The sequence below is a fragment of the Apteryx rowi genome, unplaced genomic scaffold, assembly GCF_003343035.1.
Source record: "Apteryx rowi isolate R43461 unplaced genomic scaffold, aptRow1 scaffold_177, whole genome shotgun sequence".
NCBI lineage: Eukaryota > Metazoa > Chordata > Aves > Apterygiformes > Apterygidae > Apteryx > Apteryx rowi.
In genome coordinates, this window is record NW_020448052.1 from 836,745 (window position 1) to 862,207 (window position 25,463).

The window sequence follows — 25,463 nt, forward strand, 5'->3', positions numbered from 1 at the left end:
TTAATTAGAAGCTCATGTGAGAGAACTTTGATTTAGGTCTGTGCGTAATGGAGATAACCTTAGCTCTCCTCCAGTGTGTCGACACTGGCTGCTAAGGTATATGTGCGGGGGATAACAGCTTTAAGCCAGTCAGCTGGAAGGGCTGAAGCAAATGAAATCAGAAGATATGATATATTTGAGCAGATCTTGAATGCGTATCAGTTCCACCGGCTAACAAATCAGTGCGTGTCAGTCAGGTTTGGAATGTGTTGCCTTGATTTTGATCGGCTTGTGGCGGTAACTGCTGATGCCAAGAGTAAATAGTGAGACCTGGAGGTGACTTATTCCATGCACGTTTTTCCAAGTGAGCACTGGACCTGATGTGGATGTTAGGGTTTTGTGGAAGATGAGGAAGATTAGTGAGCAAATGTAAAGCAAAAGGAATTACCTGTTGTTCCTCCATTTCCAGTCCTCCCAGAATAGAAATCTAGGACATGTCAATATATGACAGGAGAGGTGAAATTTTAGATTTTATATATGTATTTTATATATATATATATAAATATATATGAGATCCATTTATTAATTCCCTCTCCTCCTTTGTTTTATACTTATCCTGTGCTAAAGAATAGCACTGAAATCCTTGATTTTTGTAGATTTTGCATTTTTGTAAACCCGTTCTTTCTCTTAATCCTGTACCTCCCACTGATTGTGCTTTCAAATGCTCAATGTCCTGTCTGTGATAGATGTATTCATATATAAGTAAGTGTGTATCATGTAGAAACTTTTTAAAGAAAAAGGGAGAGACTTGGTAATGAAGGGGGAGTTTGCTATCAAACCTCTCCCTTCTCCCACCACCCAAACACCTAACCATTTGATTCTTTCCATCTGATTCTTTTTCCTACGAAACATGCTCTTGATAATCCCTGAGCTCAAAATACATACCACCATCAGTGGTGAACATGTTCCCTTTTCCCACATCAGTCTGCTTTCCATCAGAAAACTCTTCAGGATCAAATTCCTTGTTTCAACCTATAAATTTATTTTCAGATGAGCTGTACTGCCATTCCTCAAAACATATTTCACGCCACCCTGCAATTATTCTCTGGCTTCTGTACATCCCTGTATTATATTGTTAGGTAGTGTATGAAACACAAATCCTATTATATTTAGAAAACTGATGGCCAGCCTTCGTTACCAGAACATGCCCAGTACCTATTACAGGCTTCCCAAATTGTTTTTATTTTCTGATTTAGAACCAAATTCCAAATATGTGTACTACAGGGGCTTTGAAATGATGAATACGTAATCACAGGACCCAAAATATGATGCCTTATGGAGCAAACTGATGAAAGTCAGGATTTTAGGAGCTGTCCATCCTTAAGGAATGTAGACCTTAAGGAATATTCTTTGTAATTGATATGCTTTGCTGGAGCTTGAAAGAAGGGACAAGAAGAGATTTGTATCAGTTATAGTATAAATATTTTAAATTCTCTGAAGGTACAAACAAGATAAACTTTATTTTCTGATGAATGGACATAATACAGTGGAGTGGGAACATTTACATGAGTTTACTCAGCAGTGTGCATAAGTGTCAAAAAAAAAGCTTTAAGCTTTTAAATGTTGGACTTAAAATTCAGTGAGAGAGATGAGAATGGTACACAAGGTTAATTCTGTGTGTTTCTTCTGACTCCAAAATGATTATGCAACCAGCTCAAAGAAGTTAACTGTTCTTTTTCAATCCTTTCTGCTAACCCCCTTTCAAACTGACTTTTGACTTAAACTGAATTTCAACGACATTGTGTTAATTGGAGTTATAAAATGGCAAGTATATTATCAGTAAATATTATCTGTAATTTAACATGTTGCTTTCTATGCTCTGTATAAAACAGAGGCAGCTGTCACACAACATTAATGTGAAAAACTACTTAAAATTCTAAACAGTCTAGGGACAAACTGTGACCTCCCTCATTGAACAAGCCTTATTATTATTCCATAATTAACGGGATATTAGTTAAATATTTTTCCATATTTGTCTTCAAGAGTAGCTAAAATCAGAATCCACCCAAGATGTAAAGATTAATTTTTATTCCTTAATTATGACCTTGTAAAAATAAACTCATAACATTTTAATAGTATACAGCTGATGCCAGCTATTTGCAGTGAAACCTTATCTCTTTAGGATGCTCTGGTTTTGTGTTTGTTTCTTTGTTTTTTTTAATCTATAAAAAGATGTTTCAAGGATTCAAAAAAATCCTTGCAGTGTGCTTAATTAGCACTACCTTATTGCTGTCCGTTGTGGTCTGCCTGGAGAGCCAGCAGGTTGTGTAGTGAGAGTGTATCTAAAGTATAATGTTTACAGAAGTCCAGTAAAACCAAAGGAAAGTTCCACAGTTCAGACTGCATTATTTGGGAAGAGAAGTCAGAAAAAATAATTAAGTTAGCTTTCTAAACCATAAATAGAAGTGAAATAAAATTTGTGAAACAATCTTTGCATTTCGAAACCAGCCTGTTTCCAGATGAGCTTTAACAAAGTTTCTTTTGCATTCTTGGGTAGTTATCCAGAGATACTACAGCTGGAAAACAATAAATATTCCTTGAACAAAATAGTGAAGGAGGGAAGAGGGGATAAAGGGAATTCACGTGCAGTGTTTGGCGTTCAGAATCCGGATTAGAGTTGGGGCGAGGGATTTCTGGTGGTGGTCACGCTAGGAAAGAGAGAAGAACCAGAGACCTGTTGTTGAACTTCCACAGTTAACAGAAGTCCCAGGGAAATTGTAAGCAAAAACTAGAACAACTATTGGCTAGTATAAGTGCTTTCTTATTTTCAGCAGGTCTATTTTAACTTTGTTTCTGTTTTGTAATTAAAAAGTTCATTTAGTCACGCAAAGGCTTAGGTTCTTATCCTTGGCTAAAATGAACGTACTCTTTTCATTCTTAAGTTTCCTATATAAGATAAACAGTTCTTTCTAAATCTGTTCTGGTGCAGCTTGAAGTCAGCTGAATAAACCTTCCTCTACAAAAAGCTGATAGTTTTGATTATAGATATAGTTTGTCTTAAATCTTTGTTAGATGTCTTCTGTTAAACCATTGACTCAAATTAGGTAGCAAGAGAGAACATCTCTGTATTTTACAGTGTTATAGTTTGTTATTAATAGTTCTCCTTTATACGATATTTGGAATTCAAAAGTAAAAGTATCTAGCTTTAACAGCATTATTCCTTCTCAGTTATCTTAAATTCTGCATATATAATGCTTAACCACAAAGAGAAAAATCCTGCACCTCCTGGCCCTTTTTTTCTTTTCAGAGAAAATAAAATATAGCATGGAAATTATTCATAATTTAATTTAAAAAATGTGTTTTAAAACACATTTTCCTCTGTGTGTTTGCCTTTTGTGAATAGAGCTGAAATAGAGCATTCAATATGGATATAATATTCTGGCAAAATTAGTTTCTTAGCTTAAGAAATTGATATATTTATAATCATCATTATTCTAAAGAAACAATTCAGTCTGTGCAGAACAAGCATAAGATGAAACAGGTGAAGGCTTCATAAAATGCATGAAATCCTAACATTTGAATTTGGAATCAAAAAAGTTAACCTCAAAAAAGTGGAATCAAAAAAGTTGAAAGTTGAAAAGTTGAAGTTAAGACATACTCAGAATGTTTCATCTTTCTCCCTTTTAAACCCACCTTTATTAGTCAATTATTTTCCAGTGAAATAATTTTGAAGATTCCTTTTGTAATCCGAATTCAGGAATACGTCAATGCCAGCTTTTGGTTTGGCATTTTTAAGCCTTTATAATACAGCTGTACTTTGACCCAGTTTTGGTTTGATAGTTGTAACTACTATATTTTTAATGTATATCCGCACTTTGTTTTATGTGTGAGGATTTAATTGCAGTTAGAACATTATTATTATGTAAATAATATAAAGACTTGGAAGAAACATTTGAAATCCTTCTGTAAGAATCGGTGGAAAGTGGTTATTTGATCAATCTCTTCCCCGTACAAGGTTTCGCGGCGTGTAGCTGGCTTGGGACTAGCAGAAGCTCTTGCGCTGAGTCCGTGAGCAGCAGCGCGTTCGGGGAGGCCAAGCGCCTCCTTGCAGATCGCCGCTCAGGCGCGTTCCCTCCCGGGGGGCCAGGGGAGTTTCCTTGTCTCCGTCAGTGAAGTGGTTCCCTGTTAGCTGCTCAGAAGTCGTCCCTTTGTCCTGGCCTTTTAATCGTGGTGCAGGTGCCATGCGCTGCAGATTTCCGCCTGAAATAAATTTAGATGCAGCACAGTATGAAGTTTTAACATCCAGCAGCTTCTGCAAAGGATCGTCAAGAACAGTCTGCAGTGAGAGTGGTTTTGGCATATAGATTTTGAGCTGAAGCAGTGCAGGAAAGGAAGTGCTAGTTGCCAGCTCTCACCACCATATGCTTTGTTTTAATGTAATGTACAAAGAATATGGGGACAGCAGCTGCTCTAGAGGGAGGCAGATTTTGAAACCTTTCTGAAACGTCTGTTCATTTTCTTTTCACTGGTATTTTTTCTCCTTTGCTTATGTAGGATATGTTAAATAGAAATCTATTTTTAGACCACTGTAAGAAGTGGAAAGTGAGATCTACTATTTTGATGAAATAATTTTAGAAGAACTCTGATATTCAGTTTTGTATACTATGAAATGTAGGTAGATTTTTATTGTCTCAGTATCCATTCACAGCTGGTTATGGTGAAAACATATGTATGAATTAAGTATTTTCTAGGTTTGTGTGTCTGCGATGGAAAGAAATCTACATGTCTTTCATTGATTTCCAGTGCGTGTTTGATCTTACTCACGTTTAAGTCAATGTCAAGATTTACTGATTTCAGCGGGAGAGACAGCCAAAACATAAATGAGGATTTGGAGCTAAAATGGGAAGAGTTTGACATGATGGGCACAGAGAAATCAGCCCCCCTTAGCATCACTACCTAGGCAGTGAAGACGATTACCGTGTTGCTTTGAGAAACCTGAAGTTCTTAGCATGTTTCAAGAACTTTGTGCCCAGAATGTGATGCGTATTACCTTGCTTATTTATAAAAACTGCATTTTAAAGGGCATTTTGTTGACTCCCACCTGAGGTTTTCATATTCCCTGAATAAAACAATCCTTTCAGATATGCATAACTACAAGCTATTGACTTGTAGTTATGTATAAATCAGGGTTTCTTAAGTGAATTTTAGAATCTGGGGGGAATTTACAACAGAGTATAAAGAAATTATAGTAGGGCAAATCATTACAGCACATAGTAAAATTATTGTATCATATTACTGTATTGGCTGAGTGTCAATGTTTTACATTTACATTTACTCATAACTGAGATGGTTCATGTAGTAGCTAGCGATGCTGCAATTATTTTTGGAAGGAGAAATCTCTTTGGGACAGAGATTTTTAGATTATGGTATATGCTCACTATAGACACATCTCGCTCAGAAAAAGAAATCACTTTAAAATATATACCAAAAATACTTCTGGTGATAGAAAGATGATTCTTACGGAAAAGCTGGGTTTTTTGCTTACCTCAGTTCTAGGTCAGTCTGTTCTTTTCTATCTGTCCTTCATTTTTAAACCTGCTGCAATTGGTGGTTCTCTGTAATACTTACTTACTTACTTGCTAATACTTCCTTAAAGCCCTACTTTTCCCCTTTTTGTGGCAGCACTTGTTGCAAGAATTGAAATCTAAATAGGATTACTGGTTTGCAATTTTAATTAATCATTCCCTACATTGCCCTTCATCCCATGGCTATTTCCTAGGTATATTGGGTCTCTGGGTATATTGGGAAATCTGAACATGGACATAATTCTGAATATAGTATTGCAGGCCTAATTCTGCAAAACATGAGGCAAATGTTTCAGTCACTGATGACTTAGTGTTTTCTTGAGTCAACCCTAAATCTATTTTCAATGGTGTGATACTTTGCAAATCAAAGTTGTGAAAGGACTTTTCCTACTCTCACTTCCCATAAGCTCAGTTTTAGCCCAGCTTAAGCAAACACTTCCCTAATTCTACCGAGTGCAAGAAAGTGAAGTTAGCAGCAGTGGGTAGCTCCCACCCCCATCACTTCAGACTGTCTGGAATCTCCCCAACACAGCAACTTTTGGCTTTGAGGTGTATTGCACCGCTAATAAAGTTTGTAAATGAAACTTTTTGTTGGTTGTTCCTTTTCTGTTCTTTTCTCCCCCCCCCCCATTTTGAACAGGAAGAAAGAGCTTTCCTTGTCCCTAGAAGTGCTGAGAATTGTCAAGAGTTGCAAAATGATTAGAATGTTCTGTTTCTTTTCTTTTCTTTTTTCTTTCTTTTTTTAAACATATAAAGCATTTACTGTCTGAAGCAGCAGACAAAAGTATGGTAATTCTAAAAATGGGTACTTTGATATATAGAACTGTTATTTCCTAGATTGTTGGGCATACCTTTTTAATGGAAATTTACTGTTATGATTAGATGCAGATTCATTTCAAATGTAAACTGCCTGGTGGAAAAAAAGGACAGATCTTCCTTTAATTGACCATTATACCCATGAAAGTCAGCAAAATAATACAGTTCTAAGCAAGTGATAAAAGGAAATATTCTGTTTGTGACAAATGAGAATTAATTATATCGAACCTAAAGAAAAGGACTTCATTTTCAATGATATATTGCCTAACCACCACAAGCTCTTCAACTGCCTGTGGCTAATTTAAAAGAATAAAAAGACCAAATGTATTTATTTAACTGGAAGAATTTTCTTCATTATGAGAACAACTGCTTCCATTCAGTTTTAGCTCTATGAGATATTTGCTAGTTTTTAAAAATTGGAAGAGAGGTGACCGCCCAGTGAGGGGTTTAAATCTCAAACTTTACACGGTAACTTCGTCATTAATTGGGCAGAAGGCATTACCTGCTGCTGGTCGTCACAGGAAATCGTGTCTGTCTTTTCCTTTTCTTCAGCCCCCAGAAAAGGAGGGCGGCCTGCCTCGCCAGGTCGGCAATAAGACGGAGTGTGGCCTCCTGGGCTTTGTCCTGGACTTGAAGCAGGATTATGAGCCCGTGCGCCAGCTCATCCCCGAGGAGAAGCTCTATAAGGTTTACACGTTCAACTCTGTGCGGAAGTCCATGAGTACTGTCATTAAAATGCCCGATGGCAGCTTCCGGATGTACAGCAAAGGGGCTTCTGAGATCGTTCTGAAGAAGTAAGTTCAACGGATTGCTTGCTGGGTTTTTCCCATGTTTTAACAACACAGAATAATCTGACAGTACTAAAATATACCTGGGATTTTTTTTTTTTTTTAACTAAAAAAAAGGTGTTCCAGGATCCTTAATGCAGCTGGTGAACCTCGTATCTTCAGACCACGTGACCGTGATGAAATGGTGAAGAAAGTGATTGAGCCCATGGCCTGCGATGGACTGAGAACTATCTGTGTCGCCTTCCGGGACTTCAGCAGCAGCCCAGAGCCTGACTGGGACAACGAAAATGACATTTTATCGGACCTCACTTGCATTTGTGTTGTTGGCATCGAAGACCCAGTAAGGCCAGAGGTATGTCATGTTCTTATGTTATAAAGCATTTCCCTGAGAGTTGAACATACATTGAACTAATAGTCTTGCAGTTTTTTTTTTTTTTTTTTTTTTTTAACTCTGTCAAAGAAGAAGGAAGGCAACTTTAAAAATGGACCTTAGTTGATTAAAACATCAAGTAATTAACTTGATAAAAGTCAACTATTAATCAACTGGTATTTAAATATAGAAAAATAGGGCTTTGTGAACTATAGGACTATGATGATGCGATCATGTCTCATGAAGTAGTGTACAGGAGCTCAGATAGCAAAAATTTTGTTATGCTCCCAGAGATAAAGGATGATTTTTTTCCTTGGTGAGGGGCAGCTTTCAATTTAGAGAAGTGCAGTGATTATAATTCGAATGTGATACTCCCTTTCCACATAAATCACATGCAATCTTGGAGGAAGTTGTGTGTTTTACAAAAGCAGTTGCCATTTCGCTAATGGTATTGGGCTTGTAAATGGTGGCTACTCAGTAACAACATTTTTCATGCTGTACTTGGACAGTGAAAAGCTTTGCTGTAGAAAGGCTGCAGATTTCATGGATGGCTTGTAAAATTTGATTAAAATTTCAAATAACTCAGCCGAGAAAATCGGTATTACACATGCACATGGGAAGCATGTGACAAATTACTCTTTATGTTTGGTTATGTCTTCATTTTGGCCTGCCTGAAAATTTTTACAACTTGAGATCTGAAATAAAAGCAGTTGTTTATAACTCCTAGGTTGTGAGCAGTAAAAAACTGAAGCAGCGGGATGTCATGAGACCGAACCTGCTACTACACTTGCAAATTATATTAGCCCAGTAGTGCAAAGGGCAGGCTAAGGGACAGTGGTGTCTGACATATGTGTAGGGCGCCGGATAATTAACCGTGACAGTGGACGATTAGTTTCATTGTGCAGTTGGAAGCAGTACCAGCGGGCAGGGGGAAAGCGTGAGCCTGCCCGTATCTCCCCCGGGACGCTGCTCCCGGGCTGTGCGGGCACGGCGGGACACAGGCACGGCGCAGGAACCTACCCCAGCAGGTTGCTCTGGGGTAAGGTCCCTCCAGGATGACTCGGATTGCCTTTGCACAAAATGAGGGAGGTCTTGATGCTGAAAAAGGAAGTAGCTTGGTTCCAGTCTTTGTCTTTTTTTTGCTCTTCTGTCTCATTTTACATTTTTGCTAGGTCTTTTCTTTATTAATAATGTCTAAATCTTTATGTTTGATCCATTTAGAATGGGTGGCAACGCTAGACGTGTTAGGAAAACTGTTTTTTTGCTAAAACATCAGAAGTATACACTAATCTGGTTATAGAGATTGATTTTTTTCCCTGGGTCCCCTATGAAATAGGCTTTTATATGCTCCTGGTTGCAGTAACTTTGGAAAATGTATGAGGAAATTAGCACGGTATAATTGCAACCAGAGGGACAAATTGTATAACTGTACCTTACAGGACAAGGGCGTTTCTTGGCTTTTTTCAGTATCAAGAAGGTCATAATATAAAGAAAGTCTTGGTTAGGTGAAAACTATATGATAAGTCCCATATCTCTGCAGTCATGTGATAAACAGCATTTACTTTATCCATCATCGTCTGGTCTCTTGCTGCTAATCCATCTGCCCCTGCATCTGACATTGCATGTCTTTAAAATTTTTTTTAAGTATTTTAAAATATTTTAAAAATATTCTGTCTTCATGGATCCCACTCCTAATGCTCTAGCTCATATAATAAACTCAGAAGGTTTTTAACCAGTGACCACCAAAACTGTGAATCAGTCCCCTTTCCCTCCAGAACTGATTCATGATACATATTGTTGGAAATAGCCTTAAGTCAGGGTATGGGTGGTATCACAGACTGAGGGAATGGGTAGCAGTGGGATTTGCAGTTATTATTTAAAATAGCTGCAAACTATCCTTTTCATGTGATTGTTATGAGTATGTTTTATGAGAGAGCTGCTCTCATCTCATAGGGGATAATTTCTTAGGAGCTTGAGGTAAAAATGAATAGTGCTGCTAAAGTAAGGACGTCAAACCTGATGTCTATGTAAAGGATCAAAGAAGGCAGCAGACTATTTTATTTCTAGAGAATTATTTGAATAGTGTAGGGAATATCTTGTAGTTTAGCACTGAAATATGCTGTAACACTTATCTCGTTGCAAGACATACGATAAAATCTTTATCATTTCAGCAAATGTTGGACAACGCTACAGTTGTTTCAGGACTTTGGTTTTGGGGAGCTTTCCTCCTGGAACCTTCTGACTGTTTTAGGGTGGTAATAACATAATAAGAACATTTAAAACAATGTTTAAATTATTACCAATCCACACATGGGTAAAAAGCAGCAGCAATACCTTAGGAGAAAGAAATACTCCAAAAAACCCCACGACAGAACAAAAACAAAGTTTTCAGAAAACCAGCTAGGTGTGAAATATCTGACTTAGTAGGAATTGGATAGCACTAAAATTACCAGTGTAGCTGCAAATAGTAAGATGTTGATAAGGTACCTTACTATTTTGCCAGAAATAAGTACATTTATTAAATAGAGACACCATTGGTCTTTATGAATTTTCAGAATGTTTCCTGTAGGAGGAAAAGAACATAAAAATGAGCAATATTATTAACAACTACAATTTTACTAATATTCTGGGTATTCGTGGATGTCAGGATTTATCCTGCCGGAGATGGTAGATTAGGTACTACCAATGCAATGTCGCCGACTCACAGCCTTTCATTTCCCTTAAGTTACGTTTCTACTGGGAAAGCCTCAATTTTTCCTTTTCCCTAACATGATCTTTGGAGTTAACACATGTAAAATTATAGTATGCCGTTGCCACCGAACTCCTGTGTGTGGTGTTAGTGTGCATCCTTGGCGTGTTCAGATACGTGAACGCCTGCAGCGTTAGCGGTGCCACGTTAGCATGGTTTCGGAGGTAAGAGCGCTGCGCCTGTGATGAATATACTGTAGGGTGCTTTCTTGCACTCGCATTGCCTTCCATACGTTAACAGATACTATCTGGATGAATTATTCAACAGTAATATCCAGCAGCTGACCAGCTTTAACTGGAGCATAACCAGGGGACACCCATGACTTTTACACTGCATATTGCATACCTCCTTGTTTATTTAGGTTGATTAATTCAGAGACTAAATTCAGATTTATTCATTATCAGTAGCCTTTTTATCATGCACTGAACTACCTGCGAGATATTTTGCTTTTGTATTAGGTCTTTATTTATGTTATTTTTTGATAAAGACCAAATAGAATCATGTCTTGTGCCTGTAGAGATTTGTCTGTTGATTTTGACATTCTTTTTGAATTGATTTCAGTGAGTCTGGCTCTTACTAATTTGCCAAAGTACACCTACAATCTGTTATTTCTGGGGGGAAAAACACAGAACTTCCTCCAAGATTGCATGTGATTTATGTGGAAAGCAAGTATCACATTCGAATTCTAGTCACTGTACTTCTCTAAATTGAAAGTTGAACCTCACCAAGGGAAAATACATAAATCACTTCCAAATTTCACCTGTTTATTTGTCACTTTGATTCCAATATGTATTCCTGCATTGGATAACTTATGCATGCATGCATTAAAAGATTTTCTTTGTGGGTAGAAAATAAAATCAAATTTTAAAAATGTATACTTAAATTCTGCAAACTGATGGAAAATGTCAGCTTCCACTGCCTACTCAGTCTGCCAACACTCTCTCTTCCCTATAGCAATAAAAAAAATATGAACAATATTTTAACCATAATTACTGTACACAGTGTTCAACCAGATACCGCCCACCAGCTGTCCAAAAATAAGAGAAGAGGAAAATAGAATTATTTCTCTTGTTATGTATGAGTTTGAGGTGCATTTGAAACTAGGTTGTCCTCCCATGACCTTGTTGAATAGGACTGGCACTTTATCTGAATATTTCTAGTTTTTGTGTTTGTGCTGTAATTTATTTTTCTCCTGCATGGTTCTTACTCCATGTTGGATTTACAGATAGTCATCTAAACCTGTCGTACCCCATGCACAAGGGTCCCCACAGTAAAGTGGATACTAAGGGTTTTCCACATTGGCAAATGGAATATAATCAGCGTTATTAATGTGGAAAATGGGTAAATCAGGAGACGTTTACTTAAGTAATACACGTAATCTGTTTGTACATCCCCCCTTGGAGGCTGTTTCATAACTTTACAGAGCCTTCAAGCACTTGAAGCAAATTCTTCCAGAGTACAGCTCGGGGGAAGACTAAACCTCTGTCCCTTACTGCATCTTTTCCTTGCTGGCGTAGTCCGTACGGACAGAGTCCTTTGCAAACAGCACGTCCTCTGGATGCAGTCTGGGGGGCAAAGTGATTTCCTCATAGTCAGGAGAAAAGTATTCATCTGGTCCTCCTCTAGCTGTTAGGTTAGAGAGGCATTTTGGAAAAGAGAGGCCTTGCTGGCCCCATGAAATCACTGAAGTGCAGCACTGGCCGCGCTGGGCCATAGCAGTAGCCACCAAGCGAAAGGCAACGTCCCGCCCCAGCGGCGGCCCCCGCTTGCAGCTCTGGAGGAAGCAGAAGCATCTAGCAATGCACAAAACTAACACTGCCCTGTTGTATGTGGTGGCTCCTTCTCTTAACGTTTTCTGCGCTAGAAATGAGATAAGACTGAATGAGATTAATCCACTCTTGAGCTTGCGTTGAGTTCTACAGTGCACCTGCATCTGCGGTAAAAGTCGCGATTAGCAAGCTGCACTGAACGGGCAGGAGAGCAGAGCGAGGCCTTATTATTCCAGCCAGGAATCTCCATTCTGCCACCCTTTCTTAAACTAAATAGGATAATATTTTGTGTGTTGTGAAAATTATTGATAAATTATTTTTAAATGAAAATTGTTTTCATAATCATATCCTTTGCTTAATAGTTTCTCTAGAAAATCAATGATTATCAGCATAATTCATTGAAGTCAGACAATCCAGTTAGTTTAGGTATATCAGTATGTCATCTGCAGGAGCTCAGCTGATAATAAAACACCAATTTGCTGTCAGTGGTCAAGTGCATGCATTTGGGGAATGTATTCAAATGCGGCTTTGTGTGTGCCTTACGTAAAGTTAGGCAACACTGCAGAGCTACCAGCTCCGTCTAGGCCTTCAGCGCCGCTTTAACTAGCGGGGTAACCTTCACACCGTCTGCAAGCTTACTCTGCATCGCTGCCTAATGTTCAGAGACTAATCCAAGTCACGCTCCTCTTCTGGGGGTCTTTTTCCTCTCGGCTGAACGGACGGTCGCTTCTCTACTCGCGCGCCTCCCCGCGCTTCACGGCCGGTGCAGCCGGGCTGCTTCACACCGGGCCTTTGCCATCTTCTCCTGTGGCTGCCTGCAGCTCTGGGATGGGTTGCTGTTTTCAGGAGGAGTCCTGTGAGGCGCTTAGCCTCTCCTAAGTAAAACTGGAAATTAGGAGAAGTGGTGCTGCACTGCAGCTATCAATCTAGACTGCTCATGAAGTGTTAAAACACACTTTTTATTCATCCATGTCCAAGAATATTGTTATTTTTTCTTGAAAAAAATGCTTTCATAATGATACAAAAGTGTGATGAAACTGCATTCACTGTTTAGAGTGATTAATTAATAAGCAATAAATTATCATTAATTTTAATATAGTTTAAGGGAATTGAATTTATTTTCTGTCCAACATTGAATTCTAGATATATAGCCTTTCTATTGGCACTTACTTCATATACCCAGGTTGCTGTATTAAAAGAGCTTTCTTTAATTATTAGGAATCCATTTCTTAGCATTTGCACATTTTCTTTACCAAAAACTGTTTTATTTTAAAATAAGCTGTATATGATGTCCAGTCAATGTTAGTCCCACATTAGTCTCATGGACCCTGTTATACATTGAATTCTTGCATTGCATACTGTGCAACAGGAAAAGTCAGTCTCATACTAAAAGGAGTATAACTAAAAGCATGATTCAGTTTCGAAATAAATACGTAAATGATTTGTAAAATTTTAAACTCATGTATATTTAGGAATTTCACCTGATGATATGCATGAATTATTGCATGGTGCTAAATTATAATGACTTTTTAGATAATCTTATTGAAAGGAAAGTTTGAATCAGAAGGTAGATAATTTTTCTTTAAAAAATACATGTATACTCAGTTCATGTTTTCACGTATGTGTAAAATGCTAATTTCAGCATGCTATACTTCGATGCTAAAGGTCCAAAAAAGCCACAGAGCTCCTTTGCACTAAAGTCAGGAGAATCTTTAGGCAACTGATGTGAAAAACAATTTCTGTACACTCCCTACAAGATTTGTCTTGACTGCGGTGTAACCTCAACTGCATAAAAGCCAGGTAGCCATAATATGTATGACCTCTATTTTTGTTTCTTGAAGCTTCTCAGCTTCCAAATATTCTGTGGGGAAACATCTGGTATCTCATATCTAGAATTTTCATTCCCTGATATATTGCTTTTGTAGGTCCCTGAAGCCATAAGAAAGTGCCAGCGCGCTGGAATTACAGTCCGCATGGTCACTGGAGACAACATCAACACAGCGCGTGCCATTGCCATAAAATGTGGAATCATTCATCCAGGAGAGGACTTTCTCTGCCTTGAAGGGAAAGAGTTTAACAGAAGGATTCGAAATGAGAAGGGGGAGGTAATTCATATTCTAAAGCCATACATGTTATAAAAATAGCGTGAACACTGAAATGTCGCTTCTTTTGCACTGATGTGTACCTCATTTCAGCAAAGACTACCCAGAGAGACTGGTACTTTTTTCTAGCAGTAACCTTTTGTAATTCAAAATGCTATTGAAAATCTAGTCATTACTTGTCATGCATTGGTAAGTTGCTTGTGCAGAGCTATTACCAGTTTAGGACCAGCTTCATTCAACAGTTTTTTTGAACCATAGCATTGGTCTATACGTAATCAAAACTAAGCATATTAAGAACAGTTTTGTTGGCAAAGAGGAGAAAGAAATCAATAGTAATATGTCTACATTTCCTAAAAAATGCAGTCTGTAGTAAGAACCAACTACTTTCATTTCTTTATTTTATACCACTTTATCTAATTCATGTACTTCTATATCCACTCAGTCTAATGACCTGAATAACTTAATCTGTTCTTCAGGAGGTTTTTAGCTTCTCTTGTAGAGCCAACATATAGGCTATTGAAGCCAGCTTTTTAAAAGTGCTGTATCCTTGAGTTCATCACTAATGGATACAGTCATTTGCTCCTCGCAACTGACTGATAGACTCCTGGTAACATAATATGTGCTATATTGGATTTGTTCTTATCACTAATGGTTATACAGACAAAATCCTGCCTTTATTGGTGACAAAATGAGGTGAAGAACTTGGATTCATATGTAGAATTTAGTAAGTCAGCGCCTAATAACACTCTTACTTGTAAACGTGTTTCATCCACTTTGAGGAACTTCCCTATCTTCCATCTAAAGTCATGTTTCTGAGTGGAGTTATCCATAAAGGTAATAAGAAAAGCTGTTTAGATACTGCGGCACATCTGACCTACACTAGCCAACAACTGATTTTGGTTAGTAGAAAACTTTGTTTTTTTGACCTTGCCTTCCATTCCAGTGTTTATTGTTACTGCTGTAATTTGTTCTGTGCTTTTGGAGAAAAGTTCCAGATCTGAGTGGTGAAGTGAATCATCTGCTACATGGACACGAATATATTTGCATTTTGCTTATCACAAACTAAGAATTTTACTGTTATTTTCAGATTGAGCAAGAACGGATTGACAAAATCTGGCCAAAGCTTCGAGTGCTTGCTCGCTCATCTCCCACTGACAAGCACACTTTGGTAAAAGGTGAGCGCATACAATCTCCATGTGCGAGTATGCCTAAAATAGCATCAAACTTATCAAAGTATTCTTGACTTTGTGTTTTGCATTGTAAACTGTTAAAACAGTATCTGAGCTGTTAATAACATATCAGTGTCATATGTGTAATCCAAGCAAGTTTTCTTGGCAGCCAAGTTCCTTGTCATGTAATCTCTTATTTTCCTCATGACTTTTCATTGGAGTAGAATGAGGCTCTCAGTGGGAAGGGAAAATGTGTGTTTGCTTTTCAGGGGTAAAACATTAATGAGAAATGGTTTGCTCTTCATACAAACAAGGGGGAGGATGGGTTTTCTCATCTTTGCATATGCCTATTCATGAAGAAAACAAGAACAAGCTCATTTAGAGTACATCACCAGTAGTCAAGTTTTATGCATCTGTTCTCAGACAATTATTTCAAAATAGCATTCTAAGACAAAAACTTTTCATGTTACAAAAGCAGTTTTCTGATATCGCGTAACTAGGAGCTGTCCTCTTTAGCATCAATTGCAAGGAGATATGTATTCTAAGATGATTCCATTTTCCTATGGGCTCATCCAATTCTACAGTTTGCATTGACTTCCTTTGGATTTCTGGATGTATTTTTAGAATCTGGTTTTGTCCTATAAAAACTGCACCGTACAAACCATGTTTTCTTACCACACCATCTGCAGATGCAATGCTCCTGTAAAAGAGGGATGTGTTTGCAGTGTTCTTTATATAGCTGTATTTAAATCTGTAACCCACACTTCTTGTTGGCTTGATATCTTATTCTGTTGACCTTGAAGCTTATACTTAAAAGCCAGTTTATTAAACTAGAAAATTTATGATCAAGGATAGCATCGTTTCTGGCCTTGAAAAGATGTTTTCAGACAGTTGCCTACTTAAAAAATAATTCAGATTAAAGTAAGAAATAGTTTCTGGCTTTATCCTTTTGGGGTGACAAAGCCGTATTGATATGACTCCACATGTGACTGATTACAACAGCCTTTGAGTTGGATGGAATTTTTGAAAATGCTTAAATGACTTTAGAGCAAAAGTTCCACTTGAAGTTTGAAGCCCGGCGACAATTCCCATGCTCATTGGTGTACCTTTGGGATTGGGCCCAGCCTATGAGCAGAGCTCTGGAAGCATGGCTCATTCAGGAGAAATGAGGAATCTTATAGCTCTGGCATAGTTAATGGGAGGGGGCAGCTGGAGGCGTGCAGCTGTTACTCATTCAGGACCCTGTAAGTTCCTGCAGGTGCTATTTAGGCAACAAAGTTATTAGCTCCACAGCTCAGAATTAAAACAGCACAAAGTTAGCTGAAGTCTCTTCACTTTCTCCTGGGCAACCTGCTCTAGGTGATCCTGTTTGAACAGGGGGGTTGGACTAGACGATCTCCAGAGGTCCCTTCCAACCTCAGCCATTCTGTGATTCCCTAATGCATGCAAAATATTATCTTATGGCTCACATAGGACATGACTTGTAAAGCCCAATATAGATTATTTGCTTCAGAAACACACAACAATTTGTGTTTCATAAAATGGATTAAATAAGTCCCTTGGGAGTACTCATTTGAATCATGCAGGATTTTCCCTTAAGAGGAAAATATAAACAACGCCAGGCTAAATGAAATCAATAAATAGCTGAAGAGAAATAAGCAACAAATTATTGATGTTTTATAGCTTGTGCACTTTGATAATCCAAAAAATATTTACTACTACTGAATGACTTATGTAACTAGTACCTTATGTAACTAGTACCATTAAAGTTTTAGAGATGCAACAAGGTCAAATGATAGAGCAATTAAGTATCTAATGAAGTTCAAGAACAAGTCTGTGGAAATTATAATGGAATTTTTTGGCTTGTAATACTCCAAGGACCATTAAAAGTTAAAATAAACTATTTAAATGTTCACTAGTTTTGGTCCTGTTGTTAAAATGTTATGTGTTTCTCAGACACTTGAGGGATCAAGAGGATTTTCTCTTCTTTGATGTATTCTCTATCTGCTCTAGGGCAAAAACACACATCACAAAATAACCTTTTTTAATTTTTAGTGACATACAGCTGCTGGAGAGAATATTTTTTCTCCTTAACATAGCACAATCCCACCCAGCAAAAGGATCATTTTTATTTTGCATTTTTGTTTTCAGTACTGTTAAGGGACTAGAGAAAGGCACTGTTCAGCATTCCAGGTTGGGCAGATAGTGTTCTCTCAAATATTTATGGCTTTGAAGTAGATGTAGATTTTTTTTTAAATTGTCAAAATGGTTTATCATCAACACAAAGTGTTTCAGTGAAACTAAAATGTTTCACTACCAATTCTTCCAAGTCTTCCAATTCTTCCCTAAAGTGGTGAATGTAAAAATAGTTTAAAGGCAGCAGGATTCTGTGTTTGAATCTAGAGTTCTGTATTCTGTAAATACCATAGGTCTTGACAGTCTGTTTTAAGTCTTCACTTTGTGGAAGACCCTGATGCTTTCAAGGTTCCCCTATTATGTTTCAGGCTTATAATACAAAGCACATTGATAGTGCATATTCAGTATGGAAATCCATGCATTTTAGCCATATTTTTCTCCAGTGTATTCTAATATCATGAACTCTGTGGAACACTATTTGCTTAACAATTACCAATTCTGTCTGTAATGTTATATGTAAAGTTTTTACATTAACCTCTAAAGATCTATTCCTGCACATACTTAAGCCTGTAACTAAATTTAATTTAATTTCTCTCTTTCAGACAGATATCTCAAGTTCCTGTTAGACTATCAAGGAGATTAAAAATTTAGGATGTGTTAAAAACTAATCTGAACAGATCATGCATATGAAAATGTATTACTGTATCTGTCTATGATCAGTTTGTCAAAGAAAGATAAATATGTGTAAATATACAGGATCATCAACTATCCTGCATCAATAACACCTGAACTGATGAAGATTACATCTTTGAGTGTTTTACTGTGGCTAAGTTTTCCCCATCTGCCTCTGTTTTGCATTAATCAGTAGACAAGGAAGAGACATCTAAACCAGGATTTTTTTTTCTCCCCTAAACCGACAGTTTCTTACTGACATGACTCTAAGGGTGGCTGTGCAAGTAAGAGTTGTTAAAATAAAGTGGTATTTATTCTGCAATAAAGTGAACCCTGAGGCTGCATTTGATGTTTTTGATCTGAGCGATGGGTGTAGAGAGTTTCCTTGTAAAAGAAATGGAAGACACACTGTTGATTAATATTCTTTACAATGTTATCCAGAATGGATTTGATTTAACGCTTGCTTGGTGTTAGGTGGGAGGTATATGATGTATTTTCCTTTTAGTTGTACGTGCAATGCTGGTATCTTTTATAGCAGGTTGTGCATGTAGTGCCCCTCTTGATAGCTATACACAGTTGTTTAAAAAAAAAAAAAAAAAGGATCTTCACTCATAAGAAGCAAGTTGCCTTACTCTGAAAAACTGATGCCTTATAAAAGGCACACTACTTCTCCCCTAATTTCTGCACCATCAGCGCAATCTGTGTGTGGAACATACCATAGTTTTATGCTCTAGGTGTATTTCTGCAGCTGTTGAACAAAATTATTTTTGGCAGAGAAAAATTGTTGCCAGAAAGCTTAAGATGAGGCAACAGAGCAGTGAAATAGTGAAGGCTGTTTGCTTTGGGAAGAAGTTTTGCTGTGTTTCAGGAATTCCCTTCCTGTACTTTGCAGACCTGTTTTATTAAAATACTGTGTATAAGCATTCAACTGAAGTAAAGAAGTGTATCTTGAAGAATTGTCCCGGCACTTAGACATGATTAATTAATACTGAATTTTCTTTTTAGTTGTTGTGAAGGAGTGGAAAGGCCAGTGAATGGTAAAAAACTGGGCATCCTCTCCATTGGCAGTCTGTCAGGTCATAGCCTTATTCAAATGCTTCACTGATCTCTGAAGCAGTTGTTCTCCATAGCTCAAGACTACGGAGAGACAACCTTTCCTAGGCGTGACTGTTTTTCTCTCCTTACACTTTTTATAAAATATATACACACATATTACTCAGTACTGAAAAAAATTCTTGAGAGGAAACCTTATCTCAACTATTAACAGAAAGATATCAAAAAAAGAAAGAAAAGTAAAAGGAAACATGGGTAGGAAAGGGGAAATTGCTGGAAAGAAGACAACCATTCAGAAATGTGAGGAAGCAGGGAGGAGGAGGAGGAGGAGGAGGAGGATGAATAGCTATGGTGAATCCTCTGAATCCCAAATAATGCTGTTCCATTTTAGAAATGTGACTAACAAACAAATGAAAGTTCCTCAAAGATCTTCTCTCTTCCTGTGAATAGCGCTTACGTCCATGCAGGCACATCTGTTCCATGTACTTGACCTAGTTCTAATGGCACCAGCAGTGTTCGATTAGCTGGAGATGTGTGGCTGGGCTGCTGCTGGTACGAGAGAGCATTTCATCTCTGCCTTTCCACAGCTGTCAATTATGCAGCTCTCTGCTCTGGAGGGTGTTTTGCTTATCACAGCTGCCCAGTTTGCTTTTATGGATAAAAATGACAACTAAACCTTGTAAATGACTGCTAAACCTTATAAATGGCTCAGCAGCATCCAGCAATTGACTGATGCACAGCAGTTGGGTAATGTGATCACTGGCACGAGGCCGTTATTTATACCTTTTAGGAGGTCATTTGCTCAGGCCTCCTGACCTTCCTCTGGGCTGTGCTCCCACTTGGGATCCAGTTGGGAGAGGTTCAAAGCAAACGTGAAGTGCGGGAAGTGGGACTGATTTTTTAAACTCCTGCTCTTTACCTGTTTGGAGCTGTTAATAGCATGATGCATCGCAGTTTTAAGTTATTTCTGCAGAAGCTTAGAGTACTAATTTAACATCAAAGGATGTGTTAACAACAAGAAATGAAGACAAATATAAATACTTTAAACAGTAGTGCAGCTGATGTTCCTGCTTGTTCAGTAATAGCAAAGGCAAATCACCCCAACAAACTGAAAACTCTGAATATAAGACCTTATCAGAATAATATGCTATTTATGAGAGTTCATGCTGCCAATGGAAAGTGGTGGGTTTTTTTTCCTGATTTTCATAAGACTGAAAAAATACAAGTCATTTACTGCCTCTGTACTGCTTTGCAATCTTCTGGGTACCTGATAAGCCTGAACTTTGCCAAAAGGCAGCTTTTGCTCTCTAATCTGCAATTTCCTATTCCTACTTAGTTATCTGATATATGAGTTATTTTTTCCGGAGTAGAAGGAGAGCTTTTCACACTGGGTAGGTTTTGATAATTGTTTTTGAGAGGATACAGCTTTGTGAAAAATTTGTTGGGGGGAAAAAAATGACAAGCTTCTTTTGCTAAGTTGCTAATACGGAGAGTTGTTCTTGTATCTTGCACAGAAATCCTGTGTTCCTATACGCAGTTGACAAATAGACTGACATGGAAATAAAATATGAGTGGAGAATAGTTTCTATCCAATTAAAATACAGAGCTTCTTCTGTGACCTTAGAAATGCTATTTAATCTTTACTTTCCCCATCTCCATAAGTGGAAAATACTTTCCTTTGTGCTAGTTGGGTGAAATTTGATTCATTAAGTGTTTAAAGTGTATTAATTTTGAGATCCTTTGATGAAAGGAACTAGAAATATTTTATTATGACTGTTGTATTAAAATGTGTGACTACAGAATTTAAAGGATATATCTTCTTAATCATGTTTGGCAGAGCTGGACACGTCTCTGTTAAAATGCTAATTTGGCTCCAGCTAAATAAAATTCATCAGTGCCATTTGTTATCTTTAGGTTAAACTGATTCCTGGAAGACATCCCAGTGAAGCAGATATTACAGTTAAGACAGTTTAGGAAAGCTTTAAGCATGAACTTAAGTCTTCAGCAAAATATTTCTGTTGAAGTTTAATCAGAGAGCTGGGCTGAAATGGGTTTTCTTGGACACATAATTTTAAATAGTAGAAATCTTCAAGAACTTCATGAGATGATCCCATTCCCTTTGAAATCTGTGCAAGTTTTGTTGATGTTTTAATGTTGCAGGATTAAACCTTTTCATAGAAATTCTAGTAGTGATGTCTAGTAGTGTATTGTAGTGATGACACTGCTTATTTTCCTTAAGAATAAACTCTATTAATGTCTGTAGGACTTATGCTGGGTATATTACACAGACCCTGCTACTTTTTAGAAGGAGGGTTTATCTTGCTGATTATTTTATATGTATGTACGTATACACACACATATACATTTTTTGCAGGTATTATTGACAGCACGCAGGTGGAACAGAGGCAGGTTGTAGCTGTGACTGGTGATGGAACCAATGATGGACCAGCACTTAAAAAAGCTGATGTTGGCTTTGCAATGGTATAATCTTAAAGATATTTATTGCTGTTTATGTCATTATAAACTTGCCATATCTTTATAAGCTTGCCATAACAGAGTTTTTTTCATTCATGAAATGTTGAGAAAATTATTTACTTGTTCAGTGAAGCAATAAATTGGAGGGTGCGGGTTATGTTACTTCAGAATCCTTTAATTTACAGTGATAAATTCAGAGGTCTTGTTTTGATATTTTTTCAATATTTTATCTAAGGTAATTTCTGAATATATGCAGAATCCTATGCCAGTTCAGAAAAATGAACTCAGTGTTCTTCACAACAGTTGAGTACTATTTTGATTTGGTAAAATCCATCTCTATATGTAAAGATGTTATCTTCTCAACATATTCTGGCTCCAAAGACATATTAATAAGCTGTAATATATATTGAGATATGTAATTCTAATTTGTGTTAGCAATTCTGTACATGTATTTAAATAAATAAGATCTCAACAATAAAAGTAGCTTAAGCAGAAATTCGGTAGTCAGTAAACTGATAATTTAAAGCACTCTATCTCTTCATATGAATTCCACTACTTTCCATCAACTCCCTTTTCCACCTCCTCATTAATTTTCAAAATAGTCCCAATTTACCAATTACCAGCAAATACAAAATGCAGAATATGCTCAGCAGTCACTGTTACTGTACTGGGGAGTCTTTGTGTAACTGTGGTCTTCGAATGAGTATGCAGAAATCTGTGTTCTACTTGTCTTTGTACTTTCCAGTAGGTGATTTTATTCGCAATTAATTTTTTCCAGGGTATTGCTGGTACAGATGTTGCAAAGGAAGCCTCAGATATTATCCTAACAGATGACAATTTCAGTAGCATTGTGAAGGCTGTAATGTGGGGCCGTAATGTCTATGACAGTATCTCCAAGTTCCTGCAGTTCCAGCTCACTGTGAACATTGTGGCTGTGATTGTGGCTTTCACTGGAGCATGCATTACCCAGGTAAGGTTAACCTCAGGCATTGCTTGAAACAAGGCGGCAAATCCTCTCAGGCTACATTTTCTTTTAAGTGAAGCAGGTTTACATTTAATTCTTACGTTGTACAGCAGAAAGCATGCTTTCTGAAGTTTTTCTGAAAATTACAAGTGTATTTAGGATCAAGCTGATAAATGTGAAATAGCTGTTGACAAAAGGGAGTGTACTAATGCATGTTCTCCTGGAAGTAAGCTGCTTTTAGGAGCAGCAGTGCCTCCATACAGCTCCCTGTTTTTGATTATGTATCATGGTCATGACTGAGCCTGGCGTGATAGGACAGAAAATGCCAGGGAGTGGAAGACAGAAGAGGTTAGATGTCTTTGCCTTTTCCCTTCAGAATATTTCACTATTAAATGCATCTTTCTTGATAGTTTATGGAACAAGATTGTTATTTTCAAGACAGAAGGACTGACACACAAAAGTAATACTAACAGGGAAGCTTTTAGACTGATGATAAGGCAATTATTTTGTTGCTTTAAGGCAAGTGCTTTTAATTTTAGGGCAAATAACAAAATGATCAAATGACACATAGAGTTGGACTTCAATCTTTTTCTCCCTCTAGATTAATGTCTGTTGAAGTCCTGGTGTGCATGTAACATATCTAGGTCTTTTACAGAAGCATACATGAAAGCAAACCACAATTGCTTCCTTCATATTACTACTTTTTGATTAATAAAATTAAGTTCTCTTTGATTCAGCAAGAAAACAGAGTGCATTTAGTGCAGCATGAGGTTTTTGTCCTTCCTTAGAAAATAGCAAAACATGCTGGTTTTAGTACTGTCATCTGCCAACCCTAAAATAATGTATATTTCAAGAGAAGCCTCAGGTGCTGTTACAAAATGCCTCTTTTGACTGCGGCACACACTGTGGGAAAGCTGATGCTTGCCTGTGTTGTGCATCGTACAGATGCAGGTAGCTGTTCCAGCAGGTAAATTCCATCCCATGCACACCTGAGCAAACCAATGAATAAGTCATTAGCTGTGCTCCAGGGTAAACTTACATTGCAATCATGGAATTGCTACTGGAAACCAGAAACCCAGGTACCTTTACAAAACCATGACGTCAAGTTTCTCCCAAGTCTTGACTGACATTTAGAGGCCTCGTCTGTGCTGAGTGTGAAAAGTCTGCAAGCCCTCAGCTTCTGTTAGCACCCTCACAAGAGCTGGATGAACACAGCCGTGATCATCTAGCTCCTCTGGGTTAAGCAAGCATGAGACCAGAGCTCTGACAGACTCACAGAGATCAGAAATGGCCTTTTATAAAGCAAGTGGAAGTGATCTTGACCAAGCAAAGTAACTACTGTACTCTGTGCAAAGGAAGCACTGAAACCTCAGTTCACTTGTTTTGCAAGAAGTAAAGAATTGCCTGTGAGCTGCTAAGTGCTTGTGCCCTTCCACGCTGCTCCCAGCTTTTGATTATGCCCTACTGTCATAACAGAGCCTGTGCTCAAGAGACAGAGTAATGGATGCTGAGACAGAGGTTGGATAACTTTGCCTCTTCCCTTGGGAAATATTTCCAAGCACACTGAGAAAATGTTTAGCTATGAGTGATTGTTGCTGTTAACAAGGAGTATGTGAGTAATGACTAAAAGTCTGGAAGGTAAATCCTTCTGGATTTTATCAATGGTAAAAAACAATATAGAAAAAAGTGTTAATAACAACATGGTAAGGATACCATAAGTGGAACTGAGATGACCACTTCCTTTTAAACCTTCATTTTATGGACATTCAGTCACTACCTATTAACATTTCTTTTAAGGTGAAAATTTTTTCTGGTTAGTGTTCAGTGATTTTTCAATTGCTTTGTGTAAGAAAGAAAGGGAATATATTCTGTTTGTCAACTAACAAATTTCATTTCTATTCTTGAAGAGCTTAAGCATTATTAAGTCAGTGCAAAGACTATTTTAAAACAAGTCTAAGTGGTTGTAAAGTGCATGTTCAGTGCAAGCATGTTCCCTTTTCTAATTCTGGACCTTTTTTATCCTTCTTTGAATCATTCCATTGCCTTCAGAAAGGATTTGGATCAGGCCCAATGTGTGTGCATTGCTCCAATGGTCTGTAAGGAAGACCAGCGCGAGTCCGTTGTTGCTGTTAATAGGCTTTTTAGTGTACACCTCCTAGGGTTTCTGTATTTCCACCCAAATAGATTCTTATGCAATTCCTTAACTCAGCATTAAAACCACAAATCCAAAGGAAGAGTTCTGAAAGGATCTAAAATTAGAACCGTAGCAAAAAAGCAGCAGCTGATTTCCATTGTAGTCCTGTTTACTGTCAACTGCCTGAATGCTGATAATCTCAAGCAGTTCTCCTTTCTATCTCATTCAGCAAAGATCTTGCCTTAAGAATGAACATTATTATGTTAGGCTTTGACTTAAAGGTTCTAGCCAGTGAAAGGGCATTATGTTTGGCTTATAAACTTTACTAAAAATTACACTTGGGAACATACTGTACCCTCCGGTTGCTATAAAAATAGCTCTAGAACAAAATGCATGAATGTCCTGAAAAATCCGGGGTGCAACAGGCTGGGTGCACACAAATAGATATAATAGTCTGCAAAACTGTACACAGATCTTAAATTGTAATTTTGACTGAAACATTTAAGTTCTTAATAAATAAATGGAGCTAAAATCCATAGTTTCCAAAAGGCAACACAGCTTTCTGTGACCTTGAAAATGAATATAAAGAAGGTTTGCACTTGACTGAACTTTACTTTGCTTTTACATAGTCAATTTAGCTTTTTTTGACACATAGAACATAATTTTATTCTACAGTTAATACTCAGGTTAATGTTATAACAG

At 37.5% G+C, this 25,463-nt stretch overlaps 1 protein-coding gene across 4 annotated transcripts in view; it reads left to right on the forward strand.

The window, feature by feature from the left end:
- The window catches only part of ATP2B2 (ATPase plasma membrane Ca2+ transporting 2), a 180,197-nt gene that overhangs the window by 121,454 nt on the left and 33,280 nt on the right, over positions 1–25,463 (forward strand). For all 4 annotated transcript variants that reach the window (XM_026061170.1, XM_026061168.1, XM_026061169.1 and 1 more), the window contains 6 exons: positions 6,933–7,174; positions 7,286–7,520; positions 13,982–14,161; positions 15,246–15,333; positions 21,563–21,669; positions 22,442–22,633. In XM_026061170.1, coding sequence (XP_025916955.1) covers positions 6,933–7,174; positions 7,286–7,520; positions 13,982–14,161; positions 15,246–15,333; positions 21,563–21,669; positions 22,442–22,633 — 1,044 coding nt within the window. The remainder of the gene's footprint in view (positions 1–6,932; positions 7,175–7,285; positions 7,521–13,981; positions 14,162–15,245; positions 15,334–21,562; positions 21,670–22,441; positions 22,634–25,463) is intronic.